General features: G+C 43.3%; 1 protein-coding gene across 1 annotated transcript; it reads left to right on the plus strand.

The window, feature by feature from the left end:
* Positions 1 to 280: 280 nt before the first annotated feature.
* Positions 281 to 22,838, plus strand: C6H15orf39 (chromosome 6 C15orf39 homolog). Its single transcript, XM_042473282.1, is given in 4 exon segments — positions 281 to 1,713; positions 18,072 to 19,237; positions 19,239 to 21,609; positions 22,801 to 22,838. Coding segments are annotated over 3 exon segments (3,528 nt in total). The 5' UTR covers positions 281 to 1,713; positions 18,072 to 18,118.
* Positions 22,839 to 24,048: the final 1,210 nt, after the last annotated feature.

The raw sequence follows: 24,048 nt of genomic DNA on the forward strand, positions 1-24,048 counted from the left end.
GCTGTGATGTGTGTTGTAACTATAGTGCTCATGTACACAAATGTGCTCAGTGGGCAGGGCAGAGGAAATGCCTTTGGTGTGAGCGAGCATGTCATGCTTCCACCAGAGGCACAAGGGAAAGCGTACACACAGTTGGGCTCTCCTTCGCCATGGGGAGCTGCTGCAGGAGGACACACATGAAGCCAAGGAGATGAAAAATGTAGGAGAAAGTAACTTTTATTTTTTGTGATGCATGGAGCCAAATTTCGCTTGGCTGATTTTGCTGGTTATGCTTCCAGAAAAGTACATTTTTGGGGAGGGGAAGAAATGGTGCGCATGTTTAGGTGAAAGGCGAATGAACCTATTGTGAGGTTTTCTTGGCAAGATTTGTTCAGAGGAGGTTTGCCATTGCCTTCCCCTGAGGCTGAGAGAATGTGACTTGCTCAAGGTCACCCAGTGGGTTTCATGGCTGAACTGGGAATTGAACGTTCCAAAGTCACAGTCCAGTGCACAAACCACAACGTCAAACCCTCCACTGAAATCAGTGAGTCTCATTTATGAGTAAAAGTGCATAATGTTGCACTGTTCAATACTAGTAATATTATCAGTAATAATAACCAGAAACTGGAGTGCATGAAGAATGCTGCTGCTGCATATGTTCAGTTTACAAGGGAAAATCTGGACACCATTATGTATAATGTTTCTGTTTGTTAAAGATACCGCTCTTTAAAAGGGTTACTATCAGATGTGGTAGACTATCATGCCAGTGGTATTTGGTGTACAGTGTTATTTCCCTGCCGTCGGTGGTGGCTATGCTTTTTTATACTTCCTAGTAATTACATCTGTGGTCATGCATGGTTATGTATATTCTGCCAGTGCGAATCAAGCAAACGCCAGTGGTCTACCACTAGTATCAGCCTACAGCCAGGAAAAAAAAGCACCTCTGAGACCCGTTTCTAGCAGCTTGAACAAATTTACAAGTGTTGGGACCATACTGGGTTCGTTCTCTTGTTACATGCACTAAAAGCCACTTTTAAGTAAAATGGATGGTGTGCTACATGCGCTAAGCCAGACTTGGGATCTTGCCATGCCGTTGTTCAGAAACGAGAGGTAATTTCTGAGCAAAGCAAAAGTTAATGAGATTGCCAGCTTGGAGAGTTTCCCCCCTGGTAAAGTGTTTTGGAAGTGTTTTATAAGCCATCCGTAATATCGCTGAGCAAACAGAATGGGTCATGAAACTGGATGACTACATTTCTAATCCATGTGGTCCTGAGCTCATGTGAGACAGAAAATAGGCACGGCGAGAAGGAACCTTAGCAAATGCGTTTTGTTTTCAGTCAAAGCATTCTTGGCTTGTTTGGTGACCGTTAACATCATGCGGGCAGGTCGAATGATGGATATATGTATGCCGATGGAAGGCTGGACTTTGTACAAAGGCAACACATCAATCACTAGCACATTGCTCACATGCCTTGAATGCCAGAAGTGGTGTTACCTGTTAAGTTTTTAAAACAGGCATGGAAAAACAGTTGAAATAGGGGCAGGGCAAACAGGTTATATTGTAGCTCATGCTGGTGTTACTCAAAGAAAGGTTGTAGGGACGGGACTGGGGGGGTCCCCACCAACTGTGTCAGCTTCTCTTAAAAGTTGGGGAATATGTTTAGATCAAGGAAGCTTACGAGGGGCTGAGTAACGTGAGGATCATTTTCACCTGTGTATACCAGTGGAGTGTGGGTAAGTTGTTGTGTGCCTTCCTGTCGATCCTGACTTAGGGTGACCCTATCATGGGGTTTTCTTGCAAGATCTGTTCAGACATTTGCCACTGCTTGAGAGCACATGATGTGTCCAAAGTCACCTACTGGGTTCCTATGGCTAAGCTGGGAATCGAACCCTGGTCTCCAGAATCTTAGCCCAAAACACTACGCCACAAGAGGCATTGGCATTTCAGGGTTCCTGACTTGTCCACAATTGAACCTGGGATCCTTTGCATATGGAACAATGTACTCTGCTCCTCAAATACTCTGAAGGATGAAAAGAAGGATGGAGGAATCTACAGACTGCAATGGGACTAGCATCGTAAGAGGGGGAAAAGACAGATGGAAATAGGATTTGACTAACCCTGTGTAAATGTGGGCTAGAGAAATTAGGGTGCTTCATAAAAAGGGAAGAATTAATGCGGTTTGCTTATTTATTTTTTGTTTTTGTTTTTATTTTATATTTACAAACACAATACAGTCTCCCCTCAGGATCCACAGATATTTTATCCACGGATTCAGGCATCCACAACATACATACATACACTTTTCAAAAGCAAACCTTGATTTTTGCCATTTTATAGAATGGACACCATTTTACTACACTATTAATTTAATGGGATTTGAGCATCCACAGATTTTGGTATCCAGTGGGGGTCCTGGAACCAAACTCCAAAGGGTACGAAGTTTAGTTTGGTAAAAAATCGCTGTATGTTTTTTTCCTGTAGAAGTAAAAAACCTCTTAGTACAAATTCCATTGAATTCACAGTGAGATCAGGTACACAGCAGACCTTGCAAATGGCATAGCCAAAAAGCACTGTTTCTACATCATGACATACCCAAGCTCTTGGTTTCCCCATAATGCACAATTGGCATGTTGAGTATCAAGAAATCTTATGTTTTGGACTCCACCTACGTCTGCAGTGCTAAAACTAATTTTCCAGGAAATTCTACAGAATGAATGACATGTACTTCCCGTCAAAGGCATGCAAGAGTGCCAAGTTGTTCACCAGTTGTTGGAGCCAAGTTGGTTACCGTAGTTTACATTTAGAGACATCATTGGCATCTTTTTATGTTTACAATTGGAAGTTTTATTTTATTTCATTTTTAATACTTCTCTTAGGTAGGGGAGACATTAACAGCTGCATTTATTTTGCAACATGGCATGTTTACCTAATAGCTTACTCTCTCTTCATAGCGTACCATCTGCAGTGCAGAATCACTTGGGTCCTGATTCAGAGTTAACTGGGTCATAGTCCAACATACAAACCACTATGCCATGCTGGTTGTCCTCAGTCTATTTACCTGTATATAAATGCATTTTTCCAAAGGAAAAGGGAATCTGTTTTTTGTTACACTGCTGCAGGGGTGTGTGCTGAACTGCAACTCCCATTGCCCCTAGCCACCATTACCATTGGTGAGGGATGATGGGGTTGCAGTTAGAAGGCCAGAAGTGGTCCACTCCTAGACCAAAGGTTACAGAGAGGGTTTATGTAGTAGAACATCTCCATGGAGTATGGCCCATGGGCAAGATGATTTTGGCCTGTTACAGACTGCCAAAATAAAGCTGCTTCGGGTCTCTTTGGAGATATGCTGTTTAAATTATGCATGCACCCTAAGAATCCGGAAGCTGCACCAAAGCTGCATTCCAGTGCTTAGGAATGGAGTGTGGCTTTGGCGCAACCTCTGGACTCTTAGGACCCATGCATCATTTAAACAGCATACCTCCAAAGAGACCTGAAGCAGCTTTATTTTGGCAGTCTGTAACAGGCCACAGTCTCTGTTCTTGGCACCAAAATGTTTGCAAATGAGGAAGACAATGTTATAGATGGATTGATTCCATCAAGGAAGCCACAGCCTTGAATTTGCAAGACATGAGTGGAGCTGTGGAAGACCAGGGCTCTTGGATTAGATTTGCCATAAATCAAAGCTGACCTGCCAGCAAACAGTAACAATCATCAACACAAACCTGTTTACTATGATAAGTTTTGTTGTTGTTGTTGTGTGCCCTCAACTTGTTTCTGACTTATGGCCACCCTAATGTGACCTGGTTAATGGGGTTTTCTTGGCCAGATTTATTTAGGAGGATTGTCCTTTGCCATCCTCTGAGGCTGTGACTTGCCCAAAGTCAACCAGTGGATTTCTATGGCTGAGCCAGGATTTCAACCCTGGTCTCCAGAGTTATAGTCCAGTGCTCAAACCACTGCAGCACACTGACTCGCTTTACAGTACTTGATTCTGTATATAGCTGGGCTCTGTGGTTCTGTGTCAACAAATGACTTGGTTTTTTTGGGCTATGTATGTCACCATGTTCTAGAAGAGTTTGTTTCTGATGTTTTTGCTAGCATCTGTGGCTGGCATCTTCAGAGAATGCTGGCATGGAAGTGGGTGGTGTGTGTGTGTGTGTACTGTGTGACCCTGGGTTGGGAGGAGTGATTTCCATGTTAATCTGTGTATTGTTCTGTGGTTGAATGGCAAGGCTTCAGGGTGGGAGGATATGCAAAGAGGATTAGGGTCTGTTTAATTAGAGAACCATTGTTTGCTGGGAAAACCTCTGACCCTGGGTGGTATCATTTGCATTTTCTGGGTCTTGATTTTACAATCCTTCCTCCATTCTTGTGGTTTTGGAACTTGCATCCCGAGTCGCGAGGAGAACATAATGTGGCGTGTGCCTGAGGCACTCGTACATGTGTTCCTATGGCCATGTACAGTGTTGTGTAAATTGACAGCGCTTTATAAATAAAGGTTAATAATAATAACAATAACAACAAAAACAAAAACAACAACAATAATAATGCACCTATGTTCACGCCAATGGGGCTTGAATATATGCGAAACTCCATTTTCGCAAGGTGGTCCAGAATGGATCTCCCATGAAAAAGGAGGGGTGACTGTAGTGTTTTTCGGGACTGGTAGCCAAACTTTGCTAACTTTAAAGGTTTCTTCTTTCCTGTTGAAGTTGTCCAAATGTGGAGGGCCAACTATATTCTGCCTGCTTGCCTGCCTGCTCTGTAGATTTTCCAGATAAAGCAATTCAGGAGAAACAAAAAGAGAGTTTGCAGTCCTCGCTCAGCAACAAGGTATTGGAATATGCAGGGATTCAAAACCAGACATTTAACAGTTATGCACTGAAAACCCTGGCCTTTGATGAACAAATCTGTCTGCTTTGGTACCTGCCCTCATTTAATTTTTATTGCAATTCACAACTTTCAGAATATGAAGAAATGTGCCAGTTTGGAAATGTTCTGATGAAAAACAAACCAGACAGCTGAGAATGAGGCACAGTGTGTGAGGAGAGAGGAAAAGGGACCCCAATGACCTTGTGGTGAAATTTGTCAGTCGATGTGGAGGAAGTGAAGCCAAGGCCTCGTGATTCTCGAGCTATGAGAGCTGAACTGATACTAAAGGATTTTAACATTTTCATGTTATTGTCCTCCACAAGTGATAATACTATCAAAGTGCTCTCACCCATAGCTGGGGTGAAGAGGGAGGCATAGGAATGCAATGCACGGCAGATTATTCATTCGTCTTCAAAGACATAGCCATGTTAGTTTGGAAAATCAGTATATGAAGGGATCTTTCAGCATCTTTGAAGCTAAGTGAAAGAGAGAAGTTGATAGCATGAGCTTTCGGAGACTTAAGTCTACTTCCTCAGATGCATTTGTTTGTATCTTCTACTATTGGCCCTCCTTATCCACGGATTTTTTTATCCACAAATTTAACTATCCATGGCTTGAAAATATATATTTTTAAAAAATATAAATTCCAGTAAGCAAACCTTGATTTTGCAATTGTATATGAAGGACACTATTTCACTATGCCATTGTATTTAATGCGATTTGAGCATCCATGGATTTTGGTATCCACGGGGTCCTGGACCCCAAACCCAGCAAATACGAAAGGCTCAGTGTACTTTTTAGTTTCTTATTCCAGGAGCTGAGGGGGTGGGATACATAGAGGTGGAGGGGCATTGCCTTTTCCCTTGTTGCTTTTGATGCTCCCAGATAGCCCTCAGCTGTGCTGAGCAAACATTTTGCCTTTTATGATTTTGGGCATATGCTGCCAGTTGCCAGTGAGAAGCTCCCACCCACCTGAGTTTAGCAAATATGGGAAAATCCCCTCCGTAGCCTATTTATCCAAGCTGCCCACTGCTTTCTGAATGCAGAAGTTTCAAAATTGCTCACAAAGGACTTTGCACGTGTTGATATAATGACAAACATTTCCTGTTCTATATATGTGATATTAGAAAGAGAGAGAGAGAGAGAATGAATATATGCCTTCCTGCCACTTATTGATTTATGGAGACCCCATGAATTTTATAGGGTTTTCTTACACCAGGAATGCTCAGAGGTGGTTTTGCCAGTTCCTTCCTCTGAAATATAGCTTATAGCACCTGGTATTCGTTGGTGGTCTCCCATCCAGGTACTAACCAGGGATGACCTAATTAACTTCCATGATCAGACAGGATCTGGTGTCTTATACAGTGGGCCCTTGGTATCCACTGGAGTTTGGTTCCGAGATGCCCCATGGGTATCAAAATCCATGAATGCTCAAGTCCCATTAAATAAAGTGGGATAGTAAAATGGTGTCCCTTATATAAAATGGCAAAAATCAAGGTTTGCTTTTTGGAATTAATATATACTTGGAATATTCTCAAGACGTGGATGATTGAATCAGTGGTTAAAGAATCCATGGGGCTGGCTGTATAAATATAAAAGTTGTTTAAAAGACAAAAACAAAGATTAAATGAAACTGCAAAACAGCATAGCACAGTTTCTAAACGTTTGCCTGCATGATAATGTTTTGACTTGCATGTGGAAGGAGAGCAAGAAGGAGGTCACCCTAGCCTCCCTAGGCAGGGAGTTGCAAAGTTTAGGAGCAGCCACCAAGAAGATACTCTCTCGTTTCCCTACGAAACAAGGCTGAGATGGTGATGGGACAGAGAGACAGGCATCTCCTAAAGATCTTAGGGCTCTGATGGACTCATAAAGGGAGATACAATTCAAATTGCCGGAATGAACATTGTGTTGGACTCTATAGGTCATCACCGGCACTTTAAATTGTGTCCAGAAAAAGACCAGAAGCCAGTGAAGTTCTTGCAGCAAGGGAGCCCAGTTAATAATCTGATTTTAGCTCTTGGAAGTTTCCAAACACTTTTCAAAGCCAGTCCCATCTAAAGCACATCTTGTTGTTGTGTGCTTTCAAGACTTTTCCAATTTATGTCAACCTTAAGGCAAATATTATGGGGTTTTCTTGACAAGATTTATTTAGAAGAGGTCTGCTATTGCCTTCCCCTGAAGCTGAGAGTGTGTGACTTGCACAAGGTCTCCCAGTGGATTTTATGACCAGAGTTGTACTCTAATATTCAAACCGCTACGCCATGCTGGCTCTCATAAAGCGCATTACAGAAATCCAAAGGGTATGTAACCAAGGCATCAGCGTCCTTCATATCAGCTTTTTAAAAATAACACAATTATGTTATGGTTCCCTAAATGTCAGTGACGCCTAGTGATGTTCCCTTTGGCCTCCTACTGGGTACAGTTCTGCTCTACATATCCTTATCATGGTTCACCCAGGCGCCAAGGTCTCAATCAAATTGCAATTTCACTGAAACAGAACATGCACACAGCTTGCATAGAGTTGGCTTTCCCATTGATGCAATCCCTTTTCATCTATTTATGTATTTGGTCCAGTATGGGTGTTCAGTGGTTCCTTGGAACCTAAAAGAAAGATCTTGGAAAATAGAGGGTAGGTGGAAAAAGTGCTGGAGGGCCGCTGAAGACAATAAAACCCAAGCCTTATGAAGAACAACTTCAGGAGCTGGGCATCTTTACCTTGGAGAAGATTGAGAGGTGAGATGATAGCTATCTTTGAAAGGATGACATGTAGAAGGTGGATGAAGCTTGTTTTCTGCTGCTACAGGGACTATGAGATGAATAAATGGATTGAAATTACAAGAAGAGATTCCACCTAAACTGTAGGAAGAAATTTCTTTTTACTATATGAGTTGCTAACCCTGTGTTTCAGGCCTAAGATAAGGTGGCCCTAAATCATCCAGCAAGTCCTAAGGCTCAATAGCTAATAGAATCCAAATTTTGCATGCCTCAGTCCAGTATTCTTAATTCTTATACCACACTGACTATTTCAACCTGGATTTTGGATGGCAGGTTAAGATTGTTTGGATTTTGGTTTGCTTTTTTTATGATTTTAGAATATTTGCATATACATATATGAGATATCTTAGAAATGGGACCCAAGTCTAAACATGGAATTCATTTGTGTTTCATATATACACATAGCCTGAAGGTAATTTTATATGAAATATTTTTAATAGTTTTGTGCATGAAACAACATTTGTGTACACTGAACCATCAGAAAGCAAAGAAGTCACTGTCTCAGCCACCCATGTGGACAATTTTAGGTTTTGGAATATTCTGGATTTTGGCATTCTGGATAAGGGAGATTCAACCCGTATTAGTATGTAGGAGCTGTTTGTCTGGAATGTCTCTTTTGGCTCAGCACTGCATAGAAATCAGAAAGCTTGTTCGTTTGGACTACAGCTCCCAAAGTGTGCTTGCTGGGGGATTCTGAGTGTTGTACTCCAGGAAAAGAACTTTTCCAAGCTATGATTCTTGGGGATAGTAATTTGGACAATATTTTACCACAAATAGGATTTCATCCTTGTTCATATTGAAGTCTAACTGTTAAGGAAAAAGCAACATGGGACATACAGTTAGAGAAATAAAACTTGTATGTGAGAGTCAGAGTGACTCAGCAGAAGCCAATTGAGAACCACACAGGTGTGAGTGGTAATACAATTAACATGTCCTGAATGCCAAGGACAAGAGTTGCAAAGTGGATAATTGGACACACCTGACAATTGTTAAGTGGTCAAGGCTGAGATGATGAAATCATTAATTGTGGGATGAACAAGGAGAACCAATGGGAATGATGTACACGCCTACTGGGTGGAAACAGACAACAGTAGGTGGTGCCATGATTTGGCTATAATAAGGACTATACATCCCAATGCATTTTGTGGGTTGTAGTTGTGGATAGTAGCGGTTGTAGAGTGTATTGGAAAGTGAGGAGTTGAGTATTGTTTGGAGCTGTATATAGTAGAATAAAGTAGATCTTTTATATAAGACTACTGAGTTGTCTGGTGTCTTGGGTGAAACTACAAGAACCAGCAGGACCCTGGTGAAGAAGGGTGAAGACTTCTGTGGAAGCAAGAGTGAGAAGGCTTGGAGAGTTTGTCGGGGTCTTCAGCCTGTTCTCTGCAACTCTTGCAAAGATACAACAACTGGCCAAAACTGGTCAGCGTGGTGCACAACCAGGTGGTGAGTTCCAGGCCAGGTGAAGAGCCACAACTCCCATCATCCCTGACAAGGGTTATGGGCCCAGATACTGCAGCACCCATCATCCCTGACACTAACTTCATTACCAACGAACTTTAAAAGGAAGCAAAATGAAGGACTGTCACTCCCATAATCCCCCAGACAGGCCATGGTGGCTGGGAGTATTCTAAAAGCTGTGGTTCAGCAATACTTTTTCTAAACTCTGGATTTAGGTTTCCGGAAATCTTTTGGATCATACCAAAGAGTCATCCAGATTAGCACTTTGGTTCCCCAATAGCTGGCCAAATGCTTCTGGGAAACTCAAAAGCAGGTCATTAAGTCAGTGTTGTTGTTTTTGTTGTTATGTACCTTCACGTTGTTTCTGACTTATGCGACCCTAAAGTGAAACTATCTTGGAGTTTTCTTGGGGTCTTGAAGTTTTCTTGAAGATGGTTTTGTGTGTGTATGTGTGTGTTTACCTTCCTCTGAGGCTGAAAGAGTGTGACTTGCTTATGGATTTCCATGGCTGAGCAGGGGTTTTGAACCCTAGTCTCCAAAATCGTAGTCCAACACTCAAACCACTACACTACACTGGCTTTACAACAATATTTTACTCCAATTATACATTTAGATCTCAGTGTTTCTTGGTCTAGATTAGTGTGTTGTTGAACTATGGTTTCCATCACCTTTGATGCTGCTTGGGGATGAGGAGATATCATAATACTGCAACATCTGAGAATCCAAGGTTTGGGAGCACTATGTCTAGCAGGGCTGCAATAACCCAATTTATGAATATATTAATATTGTGGTAGTCAAATAGCAGATAGTTGAAAAGCTTCACAGCCAGGCTATGAATCCAGTATGTACTGGCAGCTTAGGAGAAAATAGGTTTGCATGAGCTGTGAAGGTACAATGCCTACTTTCTCACAATGCATATTAAATGATGTGCAGACTGAAGCTCTTTGCAAGCCCCCGCTTTTAAAAAAGTTTCGGCTTCTCTGTGTTGTGCAACAAGGGAGTGGCGCAACAGTTTCAGATAAATGCATTGGATTCTGAGAAATGCAGAAACGTTATACAATGGGTGATGGTCATTTTAGAGTCCAAACAGACAGGCCAAAATAAAGCTGCTTTGGGTCACGTTGGAGGTATGCTGTTTAAATGACACACACATCTTAAGAAGTCAGAAGCTGCACCAAAACTGCACACTTTCATGGCTTTGGCGCGGCTTCCGGCCTTTTAGGACACACGCATCACATACCTCCAAACTGAACCAAAGCAGCTTTATTTTGGCCTGTCTGTTTGAGCCCTTTAATAAAGATGCTATACTGGTCCACTGGAAGATGGAGGGGAGAAGGAACTAGAAAAATCTAAAAACCTTGTGATCTTCTTAGATCAGGATGGGGAAAACACTGAGCTGCTAGCTTTCTAGCTGAAAGGGGGTTTTGCTGGTGTAGGGAAGGGAATATTCCAGATTTAAACTCTGATTCTCCCTTAAGCCCAGTGATTTGAGTTCAAGGAATGCATTTCTTCTTTGTTCCACTGACAGTACAAATTGGTTTTTGGTCAGTATGTACAAAATGATTGTGGAGCCCCAGGGAGGAGCAAAGATGAACTACCAGCACATTGCTCTTCCCTTCCCTTCCCTGCTCCTTTATGTGTGACAGATTTTACGACTGACTTTTTGACAGCTAGATCTCCCACAAGCCGTGGGAATCACACAACCTTCCAGATGTTGTTGATCTTCAAATCCCAATGATTACTTTTTTGAATGGAGTTTATTGGACAATGTATCACTTGGTGCCAGTTTGAAACTATGCAGTGTAAATACCGACAGACAACTGTACTATAGGACTGCATTGCTGAAACCATGCAACTTGATAGGTGCAGAATACAGTTTACGACAAAATAGCCCAGAAAGCACAGGAAGGAAAGAAAAACTAAGGTCCAAAACGCACTGCAGAAATAATCCAGTTTGAGACCACTTTAACTGCCCTGGCTCAGTGCTAGGGAATTATGAGAACTGTTGTTTTGTGAAGCATTTAGCTATCTGTCAGAGAGCTCTGGTGCCACAATAAACTCCAATTCCCAGGATTCTTTAGCACTGATCCAGGGCAGTTAAAGCGATTTCAAACTGGATTATTTCTGCAGTGTGTTTTGGACCTCAGTGTAGTGTGGATGGGCCCCCGGAAATGAAACGTGTGTTTCTAAGTTCTTGACAACCTTGTGTTGTGATGTGGGCCATTGTGTGCTTGTACATTTACTTTTCTAATTGGAAATCCTTGCTTACAGTCAAGTCAGCACACAAGATGATTGGTTTGAGGCATGGCATCCCATCTATGTCTACTGAAAAGGAAATCTCACTGGATTCAGTAGGTCTGAACTTCCAGTTTCATATTGCAGGCTTTGAAGGATTATATGTTGGATCATTTGATCTCCAGAGGTTTTCTGTAGGCATTAGGACTAGTCATTTATTTCTCATGATTTATTTTTCATGTGTTTTTATGAGTTATGGGCCATCATAACCTTGTGCGAATGCTGCTGTTAGAAAAGGGGCAGGTCTGTGCGATCTTCCAGATGTTGCTAGATTACAGCTCCCAAGTACAGTTGGCCCTCTACATTTATGACTTTGACACTAGTGGATTTCACCATTTTGCGGTTTTGATTAATATATCCTCTCTAGGAATCTCTAGGTCCTCCAATGCAATTCTGCTGGAAGTTGACCATAGAGTTGTACTGGGGAACCTAGAAGTTCCTAGAGAAAACACTTCTCTAGGCATTTCTTTGTCTTTCAGCATGATTCTATGGTCAACTTCTGGCAGATGTTGATGATAGAGTTGCACTGAAAGACTTGGAGATTCATAAAGAGGTGTTCTCTTAGGTAAAAAGAATGGGGTTTTTTGTGTGAAGTCGAAGGCTTTCTTGGCCAGCATCCATAGGCTTTTGTGGGGTTTTTTGGACTATGTGACCATGTTCTAGAAGAGTTTATTCCTGATGTTTCGCCGGCATCTGTGGCTGGCATCTTCAGACAAATTCTCTGAGAATGCCAGTGAAACGTCAGGAATATACTCTTCTAGAACATGACCGCATACCTTGAAAAACACACAAAAACATATAATATGTTTTTTATTTGTGGGTTTTCCATATTCACATGGATCCTTCACCCCTAACCCCAGTGAATGTGAACTGTATTGCATGCTGTGTTGTCCAGAGCTGCTGGGACTTGCAATCCAACAAAACCTGGAGGGCACCTGATTCCCATCCCTAGTGTAAGCCATCAGTTCCCCTTCCTAGGCATGTTTTCCATTGCTTTGTTTTGAGCAAGAGAGAAAACTCTGATCCTGTGACACACATAGTTCAGTTCAGTTCATTCTTTGGAAAGTAGCAAATAATGGTTACCTCCTGATAGGCTTGCAAAGCTTTTGAAGAATAGTTCATGTCCAGCTCTGAACTTTGGAATTTGAACCTGTCGTAACTTGGCTTTACCTAATGAGGATCTGACACAATCTGTCTACGAAAGGCTTGTGAAGGCGGCTGACCTAGTTGTGATTCATTTGTTCAATCCACTCACCGCCGAGGCAACCCTGCCTTGAGGCTACACTGTTCTGGAGGACGGGTGCGTAGGAGTGAATTTGGGGTCTGGGTGTGTTGATGTTCTCAAGCCTCCCATTTCATAAGAATATAGGTGGGGCAAAACAGTACTAAGTAACCACACTTCACACATCTCTGTTTTCCCATTGCAGTAGCAGCTCTGAAGTGTGTGTAGGTGACCAGGGTTGGAAACAAGGCCAGCAGAAAAGTAGCTTCTCTTGGGGAACAGGATGTCTCTGTCTCTTTTAAGTGGAGCCACAGTCCCCTTACTTGGGCAGAGAACACTGAATGTCTCAAGAAGTTTCTGTACTGCTACATCTGGAAAAACATTTAGATGCTCTATAGGTAAAACTCAGCTTATTATAGTTTTACATTTTTTCCTACCTTTGTTGGAGGTAGAAACCTGAAAGAATAAAGTCCCAGTCCCTACTTCCTTCTTATTGCAGTGAAATCTGCTGCACATTGAGTCTCTCTTATCTGAAATGTTTGGGAACAGAAGTGTTTTGGACTCTGGATTTTTTTTGGATTTTGAAATATTTGCATATACTGTACATTCCTTCCTCTGAATTCGCAGGGGATCCGTTCCAGACTCCCCCCTATGAATCTGGAAATCCGCAGATATTCAAGCCCCATAGGCTTGAATGGCTGCGTGCTCCTGCTGTGCACACATGCCATTGGCACACACACCATTAACTTTAATAGAGGTTGCCGCTCCGCAAATAATCAAAACCGTGGATCTCAAGTTGGTGAAAACTCAGAGGCGACTATATGTGAGATATCTTAGAGATGGGACCAAGCCTAAACATGAAATTAATTTATCTTTAGTATACACTTTATACAGATAGCCTGAAGGTAATGTTACACATCATATTTTAAAGTAATCTTGGACCAAACCATCAGAAAGCAAAGGTGTCACTGCCTCAATCAACCCTGAAAAAGTTTTAGATTTTGGTGTATTTTGGATTTTGAATTCCAAATAAGGGTGACTCAACCTGTGTCTTCAAATCCAGGTTGGCATTGCTCTCAGCACTTCCAGAGTCAAACCTTGGGTGCTATAATGCTTGGCATTTTTTTAAACAATTGGGTTTTTTTTCCCTATAACTCAGGCCAGTGTGGTGTAGTGATTTGGTTACTGGACTACAAATCTTGAGACCAGGTTCGATTCCCCACCCAGCCATGAAACTCATTGGGTGACCTTGGGCAAGTCACACTGTCTCAGCCTCAGAGGAAGGGAATGGCAAACCTCCTCTGAACAAATTTTGCCAAGGACACTCCAGGTTTGCCTTAGGGTTGCCATAAGTCAGAAATAACTTGAAGACACACAACAACAACAAGTTGTTAAAAAAGGGTTTTAAATGAATGGCACTTTGATGTTTTCAACAAGGTTTGCTGTGTAAAATGGATTATACAGTAGTAGCTTTTCCAAAATGGGCAACCTCTGGTTATGTTGAAATACAACTCCAACATCCCCAGCCAGCATTATGGGAATGATATTCCAGAACATACAGAGAGTGAGCAAATGGGAAAAGCTAATCTACACAAATCACAGCTTCTGTTACTCTATCAGTGTCTCTCTAACCATTTTTCCAAGGAGTTCTGTGTTGACCATGATGGTCTTAACCCATTTTATCCTCCCAATAGTCCTGTAAGGTTGCATAGGCTGGAAGAAAGGGAGTGAAGGTAGCTGGCCAAAGGCCATCTTGAGTGGATATTTCAACCTGTTTCTTCCTAGTTCAGATTCCAGCTTTCTGGATGCTACATCACATTGGCATTCAAATATAAACGAAACCCTATTGCAAAACATCCGTTGGTATATTTACATTTCCAAATACCTGGCAGCTTTCCTGTTTCGATTGTGGGCACCAGATCATGAACCAGGAATGATGTCTTGTTTGTAACCCGTTATGTATACCAGCATTTTCTTTTATGCTTACTGCCTTATCATGATAGTTGGGCCATTGATATTGATCAACATTAACTGTAATGTGAAGTCAAAGGTTTTCATGGCCGGCATCCATAGCTTTTTGTGGGTTTTTTGGGCTATGTAGCCATGTTCTAGAAGAGTTTCTTCCTGATGTTTTGCCAGCATCTGTGGGTGGCATCTTCAGAGAATGTTTGCCTGGAAAGGACTTGGCTATATATATTGTATGAACTGGAAAGGCAGGAGTGATTTGCATGTATATTGTTTTTTTGCTAATGGCAGGCCTCAGGGTGGGAAGGTCTGCAAAAGAAGATTAATGTCTGCTTGACAGTGCTCATTGTTTCTCATTTGCATTTGTTGATTCTTTATCTTGCTATCTTTCAGGACTAGTAGCCAAACCTTGTTTACTTTAAGGGTTTCCTCTTTTCTGTTGAAATTGTCCAGGTGTTTGTGGATTTCAATGGCTTCCCTGTGCATCCTGACCTGGTAGTGGTTGGCATCGTCCAGGATTTCAGTGTTTTCAAAAAGTATTTTATGCCCAGGGTGGTTTGTGGCATGTTCTGTTACTGCTGATTTTTCTGGCTGGCCCAGTCTGCAGTGTCCTTGATTCTTGTTTGCACACTGCGTTTGGTGGTCCCTATGTAGACATATCCGCAGCTGCATGGTATGTGGTAAACTCCTGCGGCTGTGAGAGGGTCTCTCTGGTCCTTGGCTGAGCGAAGCATTTGCTGGATTTTCTTCGTCGGTTTGTAAACCATTTGCAGGTTGTTCTTCCTCATCACTTTGCCTATTCTGTCTGTGACCATATGGACTCCACATAGCCCAAAAACCCACAAAAAACTAATTTTAAATTGCTTGGTGCACAATCTTGGTTATGATTATTTTTAAAGAACAGGGACATGGGATACCTAACCATCTTTGGTTTTGACATCCAAACCCAGTGAGAATGAAACAATGTTACAAAAACGCTCTTGCTATAAACTAGACTACTTTGACTCATTCTTTAGGTATGCATCTGAAAGTAAAGGAAGACATTCTAAGGGTGTATAACATTGCATTAGGAAATGTTTTGCTTATGTGTTATATTCCCAGGGTTAAAATAATCAGGGGTGTAGTGGAAGTGGTGCGGGAACGATAACAAAATAAGGGAATTGCCTTCCAAATTTCTTCAGTCCTCACATTTCTAGCATTGCAATAATTTAAAACTGTGAGCATTTAGAAATAAGGAAATACAGTTTAGGCATCCAAAGAAAAGAGGCAGACGAGTACAAATTCAGCAAATATAGTGTGCCCTCGTGTTACGCGGGGATCTGTTCTGAAACTCCCCCACATAAGACAAATTCCGCCTATGCCCCATGGTGCATAGCATGGTGCGCACCCCATTCACTATATTAGTGCTTGCCATCCATGTGACCTCAAGTCTGCGTATTGTGAGCCTGTATACAGCATGGGTATGCTGTATAAAGCTCCAGGTGTGAACAATTTTCAGTCTTCACTTCATGCAATGCTAGAAATTCGTTGACTAAAGGAATTTTGTGGGGAGGGCAGAATTCATATGGGGAACTTAATGCCCTCATCTCCTGCCATAGCTACCCTTACAAATGATACTGATTTCAGTGGATGGGTAAAACAGACTGTTGGTAAAGATGATTCTTTTGATTCATCATAAACTTGTTCTTCCCAAGATCACGGGATGTAAATAGATGAGTTAGTATACCCCCTGCTGGAAGAATGTTGCATGGTAAGATTTACACTCCAAATATTTCCAGGCTAGACTTTCCTTCTAGAGGTTGAGACTCCGTTCTTTGCAGTTCCAGAATCCGAAATGCTACAAAATCTGGGTGGCGGAGAGAGTGACACTTTTGCTTTCTGATGGTTCGGTGTATGCACGCTTGGTTTCATGCACAACGTTATTGAAAACGTTGTATAAAATTACCTTTAGGGTATGTGTATATGTGGTGTGAAAGAAACATAAATGAATTTTGTGTTTAGACTTGAGTTTCCTCTCCAAGATATCTCATGGTGTACACATACGGAAATACAGGTATTCCAAAATCCTAAAAAATCCAAAATACAAAACACTACTTGTCCTAAGTACTTTGGATAAAGGAGACTCACCCTGTAGAGTTTTTTTTTGCCTCATTCATGGAATTCTGCCAGAGAAGGGAACAGATGCCATTGCCTTAGATTTCGAATTCTCTTGTTGTTTTTCCTTAGAGCTTCTTCTGACCTTGTATTTTTTCTTGCCCACACAACCAAAACTGGTTAAGGAAGGAAAGATGCACTCCCAGAATCTCTAAATTGACATGGTCAATGGCCATGCAGACTGAAATTCTGGAAGTGACAACAGAATGCCTTTTGAATGGCAACTCAGGAAATCCATGAAATGTTTATGGCCTTTTAAATTTAGGGGACAAAAGTTTATTGTGGTTTATAGTGGTTTGCGAATGCTTGGATAGAGGAAGAGAGAAAAAGGAAGGAAGAAAAGAAAAATGCTTTAAGTTACAATCCCTGTTGGGCAGAGCTGAGTAAACATGTGCAGTCATTTTGACTTATAATGACCTTATGAATGAGAAACCTCCAAGAGGTTTTGCGCAGGTCTTGCAAACTCAGCGCTGCAGGATCCTTGGTTGAACCAGTCTTCCTCTTTTCCTATTATCTTTGATTTTTCCAAGCATTATTGTCTTTTCTAATTGTCTCATGGTATGTCCAAAGTGCCACAGCCTCAGTTTAGTCATCTTGATGTCTAGTGAGAGTTCAAGCTTAATTTGCTGTAAGACCCATTGATTTGTCTTTTTGGCAGCCGGGCGTATCCATGGAACTTTTCTCCAGCAACACATTTCAAATGAGTTGATTTTCTTCCTGTCAGTTTTCTTCACTGTTCAGCTTTCATGCCCATATATACATTGAAGGTGGGCCTTGGTATCTGCTGGGGTTTGGTTCTAGGACATCACATGATACCAAAATACATGGATTCTCAAGCCCCCTTAAATACAATGATGTAGGAAAATGGTGTCCCTTATATAAAATGGCAAAATCAAGGTTTGCTTTTTGGAATTATTCTTATTGTTATCACCATCCTCATCAGCCTTGGAATATTTTCAAGCTGTGAATGGTTGAATCCATTGATGATGCAAAACCCGTGGATATGGAGGGATGATTGTATTATGACCTGGATGATTCTGATGTTGGTATTTAATGATATATCATGAGCATTAAAATCTGGTTGGACAGATTTAGTGGGGATTAAAAATTGAGAAGAAAGGGGAATGGAATGGGGTATCTTGGAAAAGTGCATTGTTGGAATCCTAAAGAGGAGCGCACTGGTTTCTGGTTTCACTTTCTCCCTCTGTGTACAGTGTTAAGGCTATGCATACTTTTGTCTGTAGCCAAAATGATGTGACCCACACACATATTGACTGAGCCTTTGCTTGCCAAACTGATGTTTGCTTAGATTGCTGATCATATTCTTTTTCTTCCTTCCCGGTCCAGAATATCCAGTGTGATTTTCCTACCATACATCCCAGACCGGAGGCATAATGGCGGAGAAGCGTCACCTGGAGTCTGTGGGCACCGTGAGTTACAGCAAGCTCCCTCGTCTGGAGGCAGAACCGAGCCAACTCCACACAGCAGATTTATGCAAGTCAGGCATTCTGCCAGGCCATGCCTCCGAAAACCATTACAGCTACAAAGGATCCTATTTTTCTTATCCTCTGCACTACCATGAAAGGCCCAAATCATTGACTCACTGGACTCCTGCCGAGGCCTACCCCCATTGCACATCCAGTGTGGCAAATCAGCAGCTGCAGACAGAGAAAACTCTTTGTATGCTGTACAGACATGAGGCAGAAAGCTTTGGGGCACAGGGGCAAACACTTGGGCACGGGAAGGGCAGTGAATGCATATCCCGAGATGCATTTAGTGCTCAGGAGAGGTGGGCCAGCTACATGGGCTATCCAGGCTATGGTCCACAAGGCTGGATTCACAACTATGTGGCACAGCAGTCTCCCCGAGCACCAACAAGTCTCCCTACCTTGGCAGTGCCCAAGCCCGTTTATCGACACCACATTTACAGCACTGAGTCTGGCTACAGCCCCAAAGATTCTTTAGATTTGGGAATGCCAGTGGAAAGCACCCTGAAACTGCCACTGGGCACTGAATGGACTCTGCCTCCATTGGGACCCTTGAGCTGTACAGAAAACACTAGTTATGGCACTGTTGTGCCCAAAAAAGCAGCGGTTGCTAAAACCAATTTTCTGCCATTACCTCCAGGGCACAAGGATGTTGCCAGAAACCCAGCTGGCTTTTCACCTTATCGCAAGTCCTCTGAAAAATGCCAAGGGGGCCAGAACACTTCCTTTAGGGATGGAAGCTATCCCAGCACATGCAGCAGTCAGAAAACCATCTCTGAGACACATGGCAGTAATCTCAGCAAACATGTGTGGCCTAAAATACCTCCTCCTGTGAACCCACTAGAGCATCCTCCACCCTTAATATATCAAGATAGGTCATCTGCATGCTACCCGCTAACCTCCTACCCACTAACTTCCCATGAGCAGATGCTGCTGTATCATCAGAGCTATGCACAAGTGGAGAAACCAAATTCTTTGCTTGCATTGCCGGCCTGCAAAAGCTTTGGTTCCCTGGTTAGTGAGGAGCCCCCCCATTCTTCCTGGATCTTATTTTCCTTCAATGCCAAGGAGTTACCATCCTGGCTATCCAGAGAGTTACCCTTACAAGCTAGATGGTCCTCCTCCAATGACTCCTCCTGGCCTTCATACTTCAAGGGATCAAGCGCACCAACAATACTCATTGGCTGCCAAAGTGGATGCACCACAGAAACCCCCGACTGCTGCATATGCTCAGGCCAAAAAGTCATCCTACTATGGTTCTTTTCCCCCTAGAGACTGGCGCAAAGATAGGCGAGTTATGGAGCAAACAAGCAAGAGCTTTCCAAGTCAACAGCCATCTCCACAATCTGAGGCTTTCCAATCACTTTCCTCATTGGACCAGTTACCTGGCTATTTTGGTGGCTCTGGGCAAATGCAAGAGACCAGCTGTGGAGTGGGACTTTGCCCTTCAGAGAAGGCCAAAGCTAGGGAAAAAGAACCCCCTCACATGCCCAAATGGTCCTCTTTAACTGCTGATGCCAAGAAGAGAAATGTAGACAATCACAAACCTGAATCAGGCACTTGCATAATTATTCCTGATAGTCCAGTCACAGCCTGCAGCTCCTACTCCAAGGCAGATCAGGCTCCAAATGTTTCAGAAGACTCAAATCCCTCTTTCCAGGATGGACCACAGTCACCTGAAGGAAAAGCAAGAGGCATTACTACAATACCTGAGATGCCCCCACCTCCACCTTCCCCTCCTATGCCAGTGATCAACAATGTCTTTAGCTTGGCACCATACCGAGATTACCTAGAAGGTTCTTCAGATTCAGTAGAGATTCCACTTTCTAAAACTGGCCAGTTGGAGGAGAACTCTTCCAAGAACACAGGCAAAAGTATGAACAGCCCTCATTCTGCAAAGCCAGATTGTCTCAAGTCATCAGAAGTGCCTGGGGAGAAAGATGTAGCTGGCAATGCAATGGCAGAAGTTAGCAAAAGGGAACCAAATAGGACCTGCACAGGGGACAAGAGAGAGGATGGAGAATGTGTTGGGACCAGAGACAGCTTTCAAGTCAAGCTGTTGCCTCCAAATGGGTCTGTATCTAGTCAACCATCCACAAAAACTTGTGCAAATGGCTGGGCTGGGGAAACAGAGTCTGATGACAATGCACTAGACCTTAGCAGTAAAACTGAGTCCTTGGTGGACAGCCCAAGTTTTCGGAGGAAAAGTTCCAAGACCAATGTAGGGGAGGTGAAAGAGAGACCATCCAGTGGACAAGAGGTGTTACCAGAGACCAACAGGCAGGCTTCAGAGCTGTCCGTGCAAAGCAGCTCTGAAAGAAGGTGCAATTTTCAGAGTTCGGCAGCATTCCTGTTCAAAAAATTCAAGATCAGGAAATCGCAAGCAATGGAGGCGGGCTCTTCAGTGCAGCAAAGCCCTTCTCTGTCACTGTTACTAAGTTCCCAAATGGCTGCTTTGTCTAGTGATGTCTGTCTACAGCAACATGCTGAGCAAGTGGCAACTCGGCAAAAGAGCCCAACACTTGCCCACCAAGAGGTGTCCCAAAGCAGCCCAACAGATAGACAAAGCCCCTGTCAAAGGGTGACTCGGCAAAACAGCTCACCTGACCAACTAGTCATGACCCAGCAGATCAGCCCACCCATTCAGCACGGTCAACAGGCAGTGACTCAGCCTGAAACACAACTTTTGCAGTTGAGAGTCTTCAACATTACCCTGCCAGATGCTCCTAAAGCTTTGTCTCCTAGCACACCACCTGTCTCCCCTGTGCTTGAGAAAGCCAAGATTTTGCCTCCTGCAAGTGATGAATCTCCTGGAGAGCAGAGTTCACCACAGAAGTATTTCACTGACCTGCATACCTCCATCTGCACCATCATCTCCTGTTCGGTGTCTGCTTCTTCTCCAGAGCAACTCAAGGAGTGGCTGGAGAAGGCTGAGTCTGACCAAGAACTCAAGGAGAAGGCAGCTAGTTTGGCCAAATCCAAGAATGGTGTGAAAGTCCCCAACGTTCCCAAACCATCTAAGGGCAAGCAGGTCTGGCTGGCCTTCAAGGACATGGTGGCCCTGTTTCGGAAGCTTCTCTCTCAACTGGACAACTTCTTGTTCACCCACAAGTGCCCCTTCCCTCACGTGGTCCGAGCAGGCACCATCTTCATCCCCATCCATGTGGTGAAGAAGAAGCTCTTCCCCAACCTCTCAGGCACCTCTGTGGACCACGTGCTGCAGAACCACAAGGTGGAGCTGCGTCCCACCACCCTTTCCGAAGAGAAGCTGCTGAGGGAGTTGGAGCTGAAGAGCTGCACCTCCCGCATGTTGAAGCTCTTGGCCTTGAAGCAACTGCCGGACATTTACCCAGACCTCCTGACCCTTCATTGGCATGACTGTGTCAAGCAACAACTTGGTAAGTGCGGGTAATAATCGTAACAATAAGGTTTTATTTTTTAATTAATTTCAGTTCAGGGTGGGCAATGTGCAGCCTGTGGGCTGTTTTGTGTCCCCTGTAGTTAAAAAGAAATCCAAAATGCTTCAAAATGCCCTCTAGAATGTATGGGGAGGATTTCCACCCTGGTGTCCAGAATATTACAGTCCAATACTCAAACCACTATGCTGCGCTGGATCCTTAGGTTTCCCTTAGAGTTGCCATAAGTTGGGAATGACTTGAAGGGCACATGACGACAAGTATGAGAATTGCATTTTTAAAAGTTTAAAACTATTTTAAAACATAACAAGAACATTAAAAAAAACAACAACCAGCAATCCTCCCTGCCAATAAAAGTGACCCCCTGCAACTAATTAATCACTGGGTGTTTGTTTCAATAGAAAGATCTTTGCCTGTCACAGAAGGGCGAAAAGAGAAGGGCCCAAACTAGCCTCCCATGGAAGGAAATTCCACATCCTGGGAGCAGCCACCAAGAAGGCCCTCTCCTCTGTCCCCACCAGAGAGGCCTGTGATGGTGGTGGGACAAAGAGAAAGCCCTCCCTAAGGATCACAAGACTCAAGACAGGTACATATAGGGAGACACAATCTTTCAGAAGATCTGTCTGTAAGGCCTGGTACAGACGGACCTCGTGGCACGTCTTGATGATGGGCTAGGGTTGCCTCGGGGCAACGCCCCACAACCTTAGCATGTCATCCATACGTCAAAATGGCGGCGCCCTGTACAGATGGGTGCTGCCATTTTGATGCCATGGACGCCTAGCGTCCGCCCGTCATGGTGCCATAAGAGTGCCGCAAAAAGAACCTTCTTTTGTGGGTTCTTTTTGCTCTGCAAGGAAGTCACGCGGTTTGTCCGTTGTGGCTTCCTCGCAGAGCAAACCAGTGTGCTGGCAGACCGCCCTTTTTGGGCGGTCTGTACTGGGCCAAAGTCACATAATTAAAGTCTAGAGGTACCAGACTGGGAATGGCAGGGCTTGGTGGTCCGATAATCCAATGCAGCATGAGATAGTTTCCTGTGTTCTTCTTGAGCATGCTGATTTTTAATTCCATTAGCTGTGATCTACCAACAACAACAACAACCTTCCAGACTGACTTTCTATGACCAACACTTCCACTGTCATTTCAGATGATTATAAATAACTTTATTTTTTCCAGGTCCAAGTTCGCAGGCTGACCTGCATGCTTCCAAGTAGGTATCTGCTCTTTGTGTGGGTGCATCTGCTCATAAGAGAGATTGTGTGTGTACAAGAGAAGGCAGGAAGAGTCCATATGATTTTTTGAGATGATCCTCAGGTCAAAGGGCTGGAGAAGGAGGGTACTGAAAGGAAACAATTGATTTGGATTTGGCTAGACAGAAGGATCTTCTTAAGGGGAAATGAACTGGTGTTTTCCATATGGAAAACATAGGGTTTAGTCACCAGGATCTTCAATTCAAAGTTAGAGGATGTTGAGAAAGACATTTATGGGCCCGAACAGACAGTCCAAAATAAAGCTGCTTCGGGTCACTTTGGAAGTATGCTGTTTAAAGGACACACACATCTTAAGAGGCCAGAAGCTGTGCCAAAGCTGCACTCCAGTCCTTAGGACTGGAGTGTGGCTTTGGCATGGCTTCTGTCCTCTTAGGGTGCATGCATCATTTAAACAGCATACCTCTAAAGTGACCTGAAGCAGCTTTATTTTGGCTTTTCTGTTTGGGCCCTATGTGTCCAAATACTCAGAGAGCAGTTATCAGAGTAAACCAGAGATGAGGAATTTTAGGCCTGTTACAGACTGCCAAAATAAAGCTGCTTCGGGTCTCTTTGGAGGTATGCTATTTAAATGATGCATAGGTCCTAAGAGTCTGGAGGTCACGCCAAAGCCACACTCCATTCCTAAGCACTGGAGTGCAGCTTTGGTGCAGCTTCCGGATTCTTCAGATGCATGCATCATTTAAACAGCATGCCTCCAAAGAGACCCGAAGCAGTTTTATTTTGGCAGTCTATAACAGGCCTTAGGCTCTGGGCCATATCTGCACACTCTCCAAAATGCCACCACCTGGCAGGGACAGTCCTGATTAATCCTCTGTAGTTACAGCTGCTTTTAAAATCTCCTTTGTCCACAGCTCACTTCAATTGTTGCACAGTGAGTTTAAAGTGCAAATGTATTGTGCACTCAGTTAACTCAATGGGGTGATGGGGGAGGGATAGAACATTTCCCTTTCCAGTAGGCTCAAGCAAAAGCAAACTGCCGCAGTGTCTCCTTGCATATCTTGTTCCTTAATTTTGCCATCTTGACCAACCCCTGATGTTGTTTGGCCACACCTGTGTAGGTTTATATCTTTGAAATGATGGAGGGTATAGATCTTCCCCCCTCTTGGAGACCCAATTGTATCTCCCAGGGTTCCTCATAATCCTATATCCCCTT

Source organism: Sceloporus undulatus, chromosome 6, assembly GCF_019175285.1.
Source record: "Sceloporus undulatus isolate JIND9_A2432 ecotype Alabama chromosome 6, SceUnd_v1.1, whole genome shotgun sequence".
NCBI lineage: Eukaryota > Metazoa > Chordata > Lepidosauria > Squamata > Phrynosomatidae > Sceloporus > Sceloporus undulatus.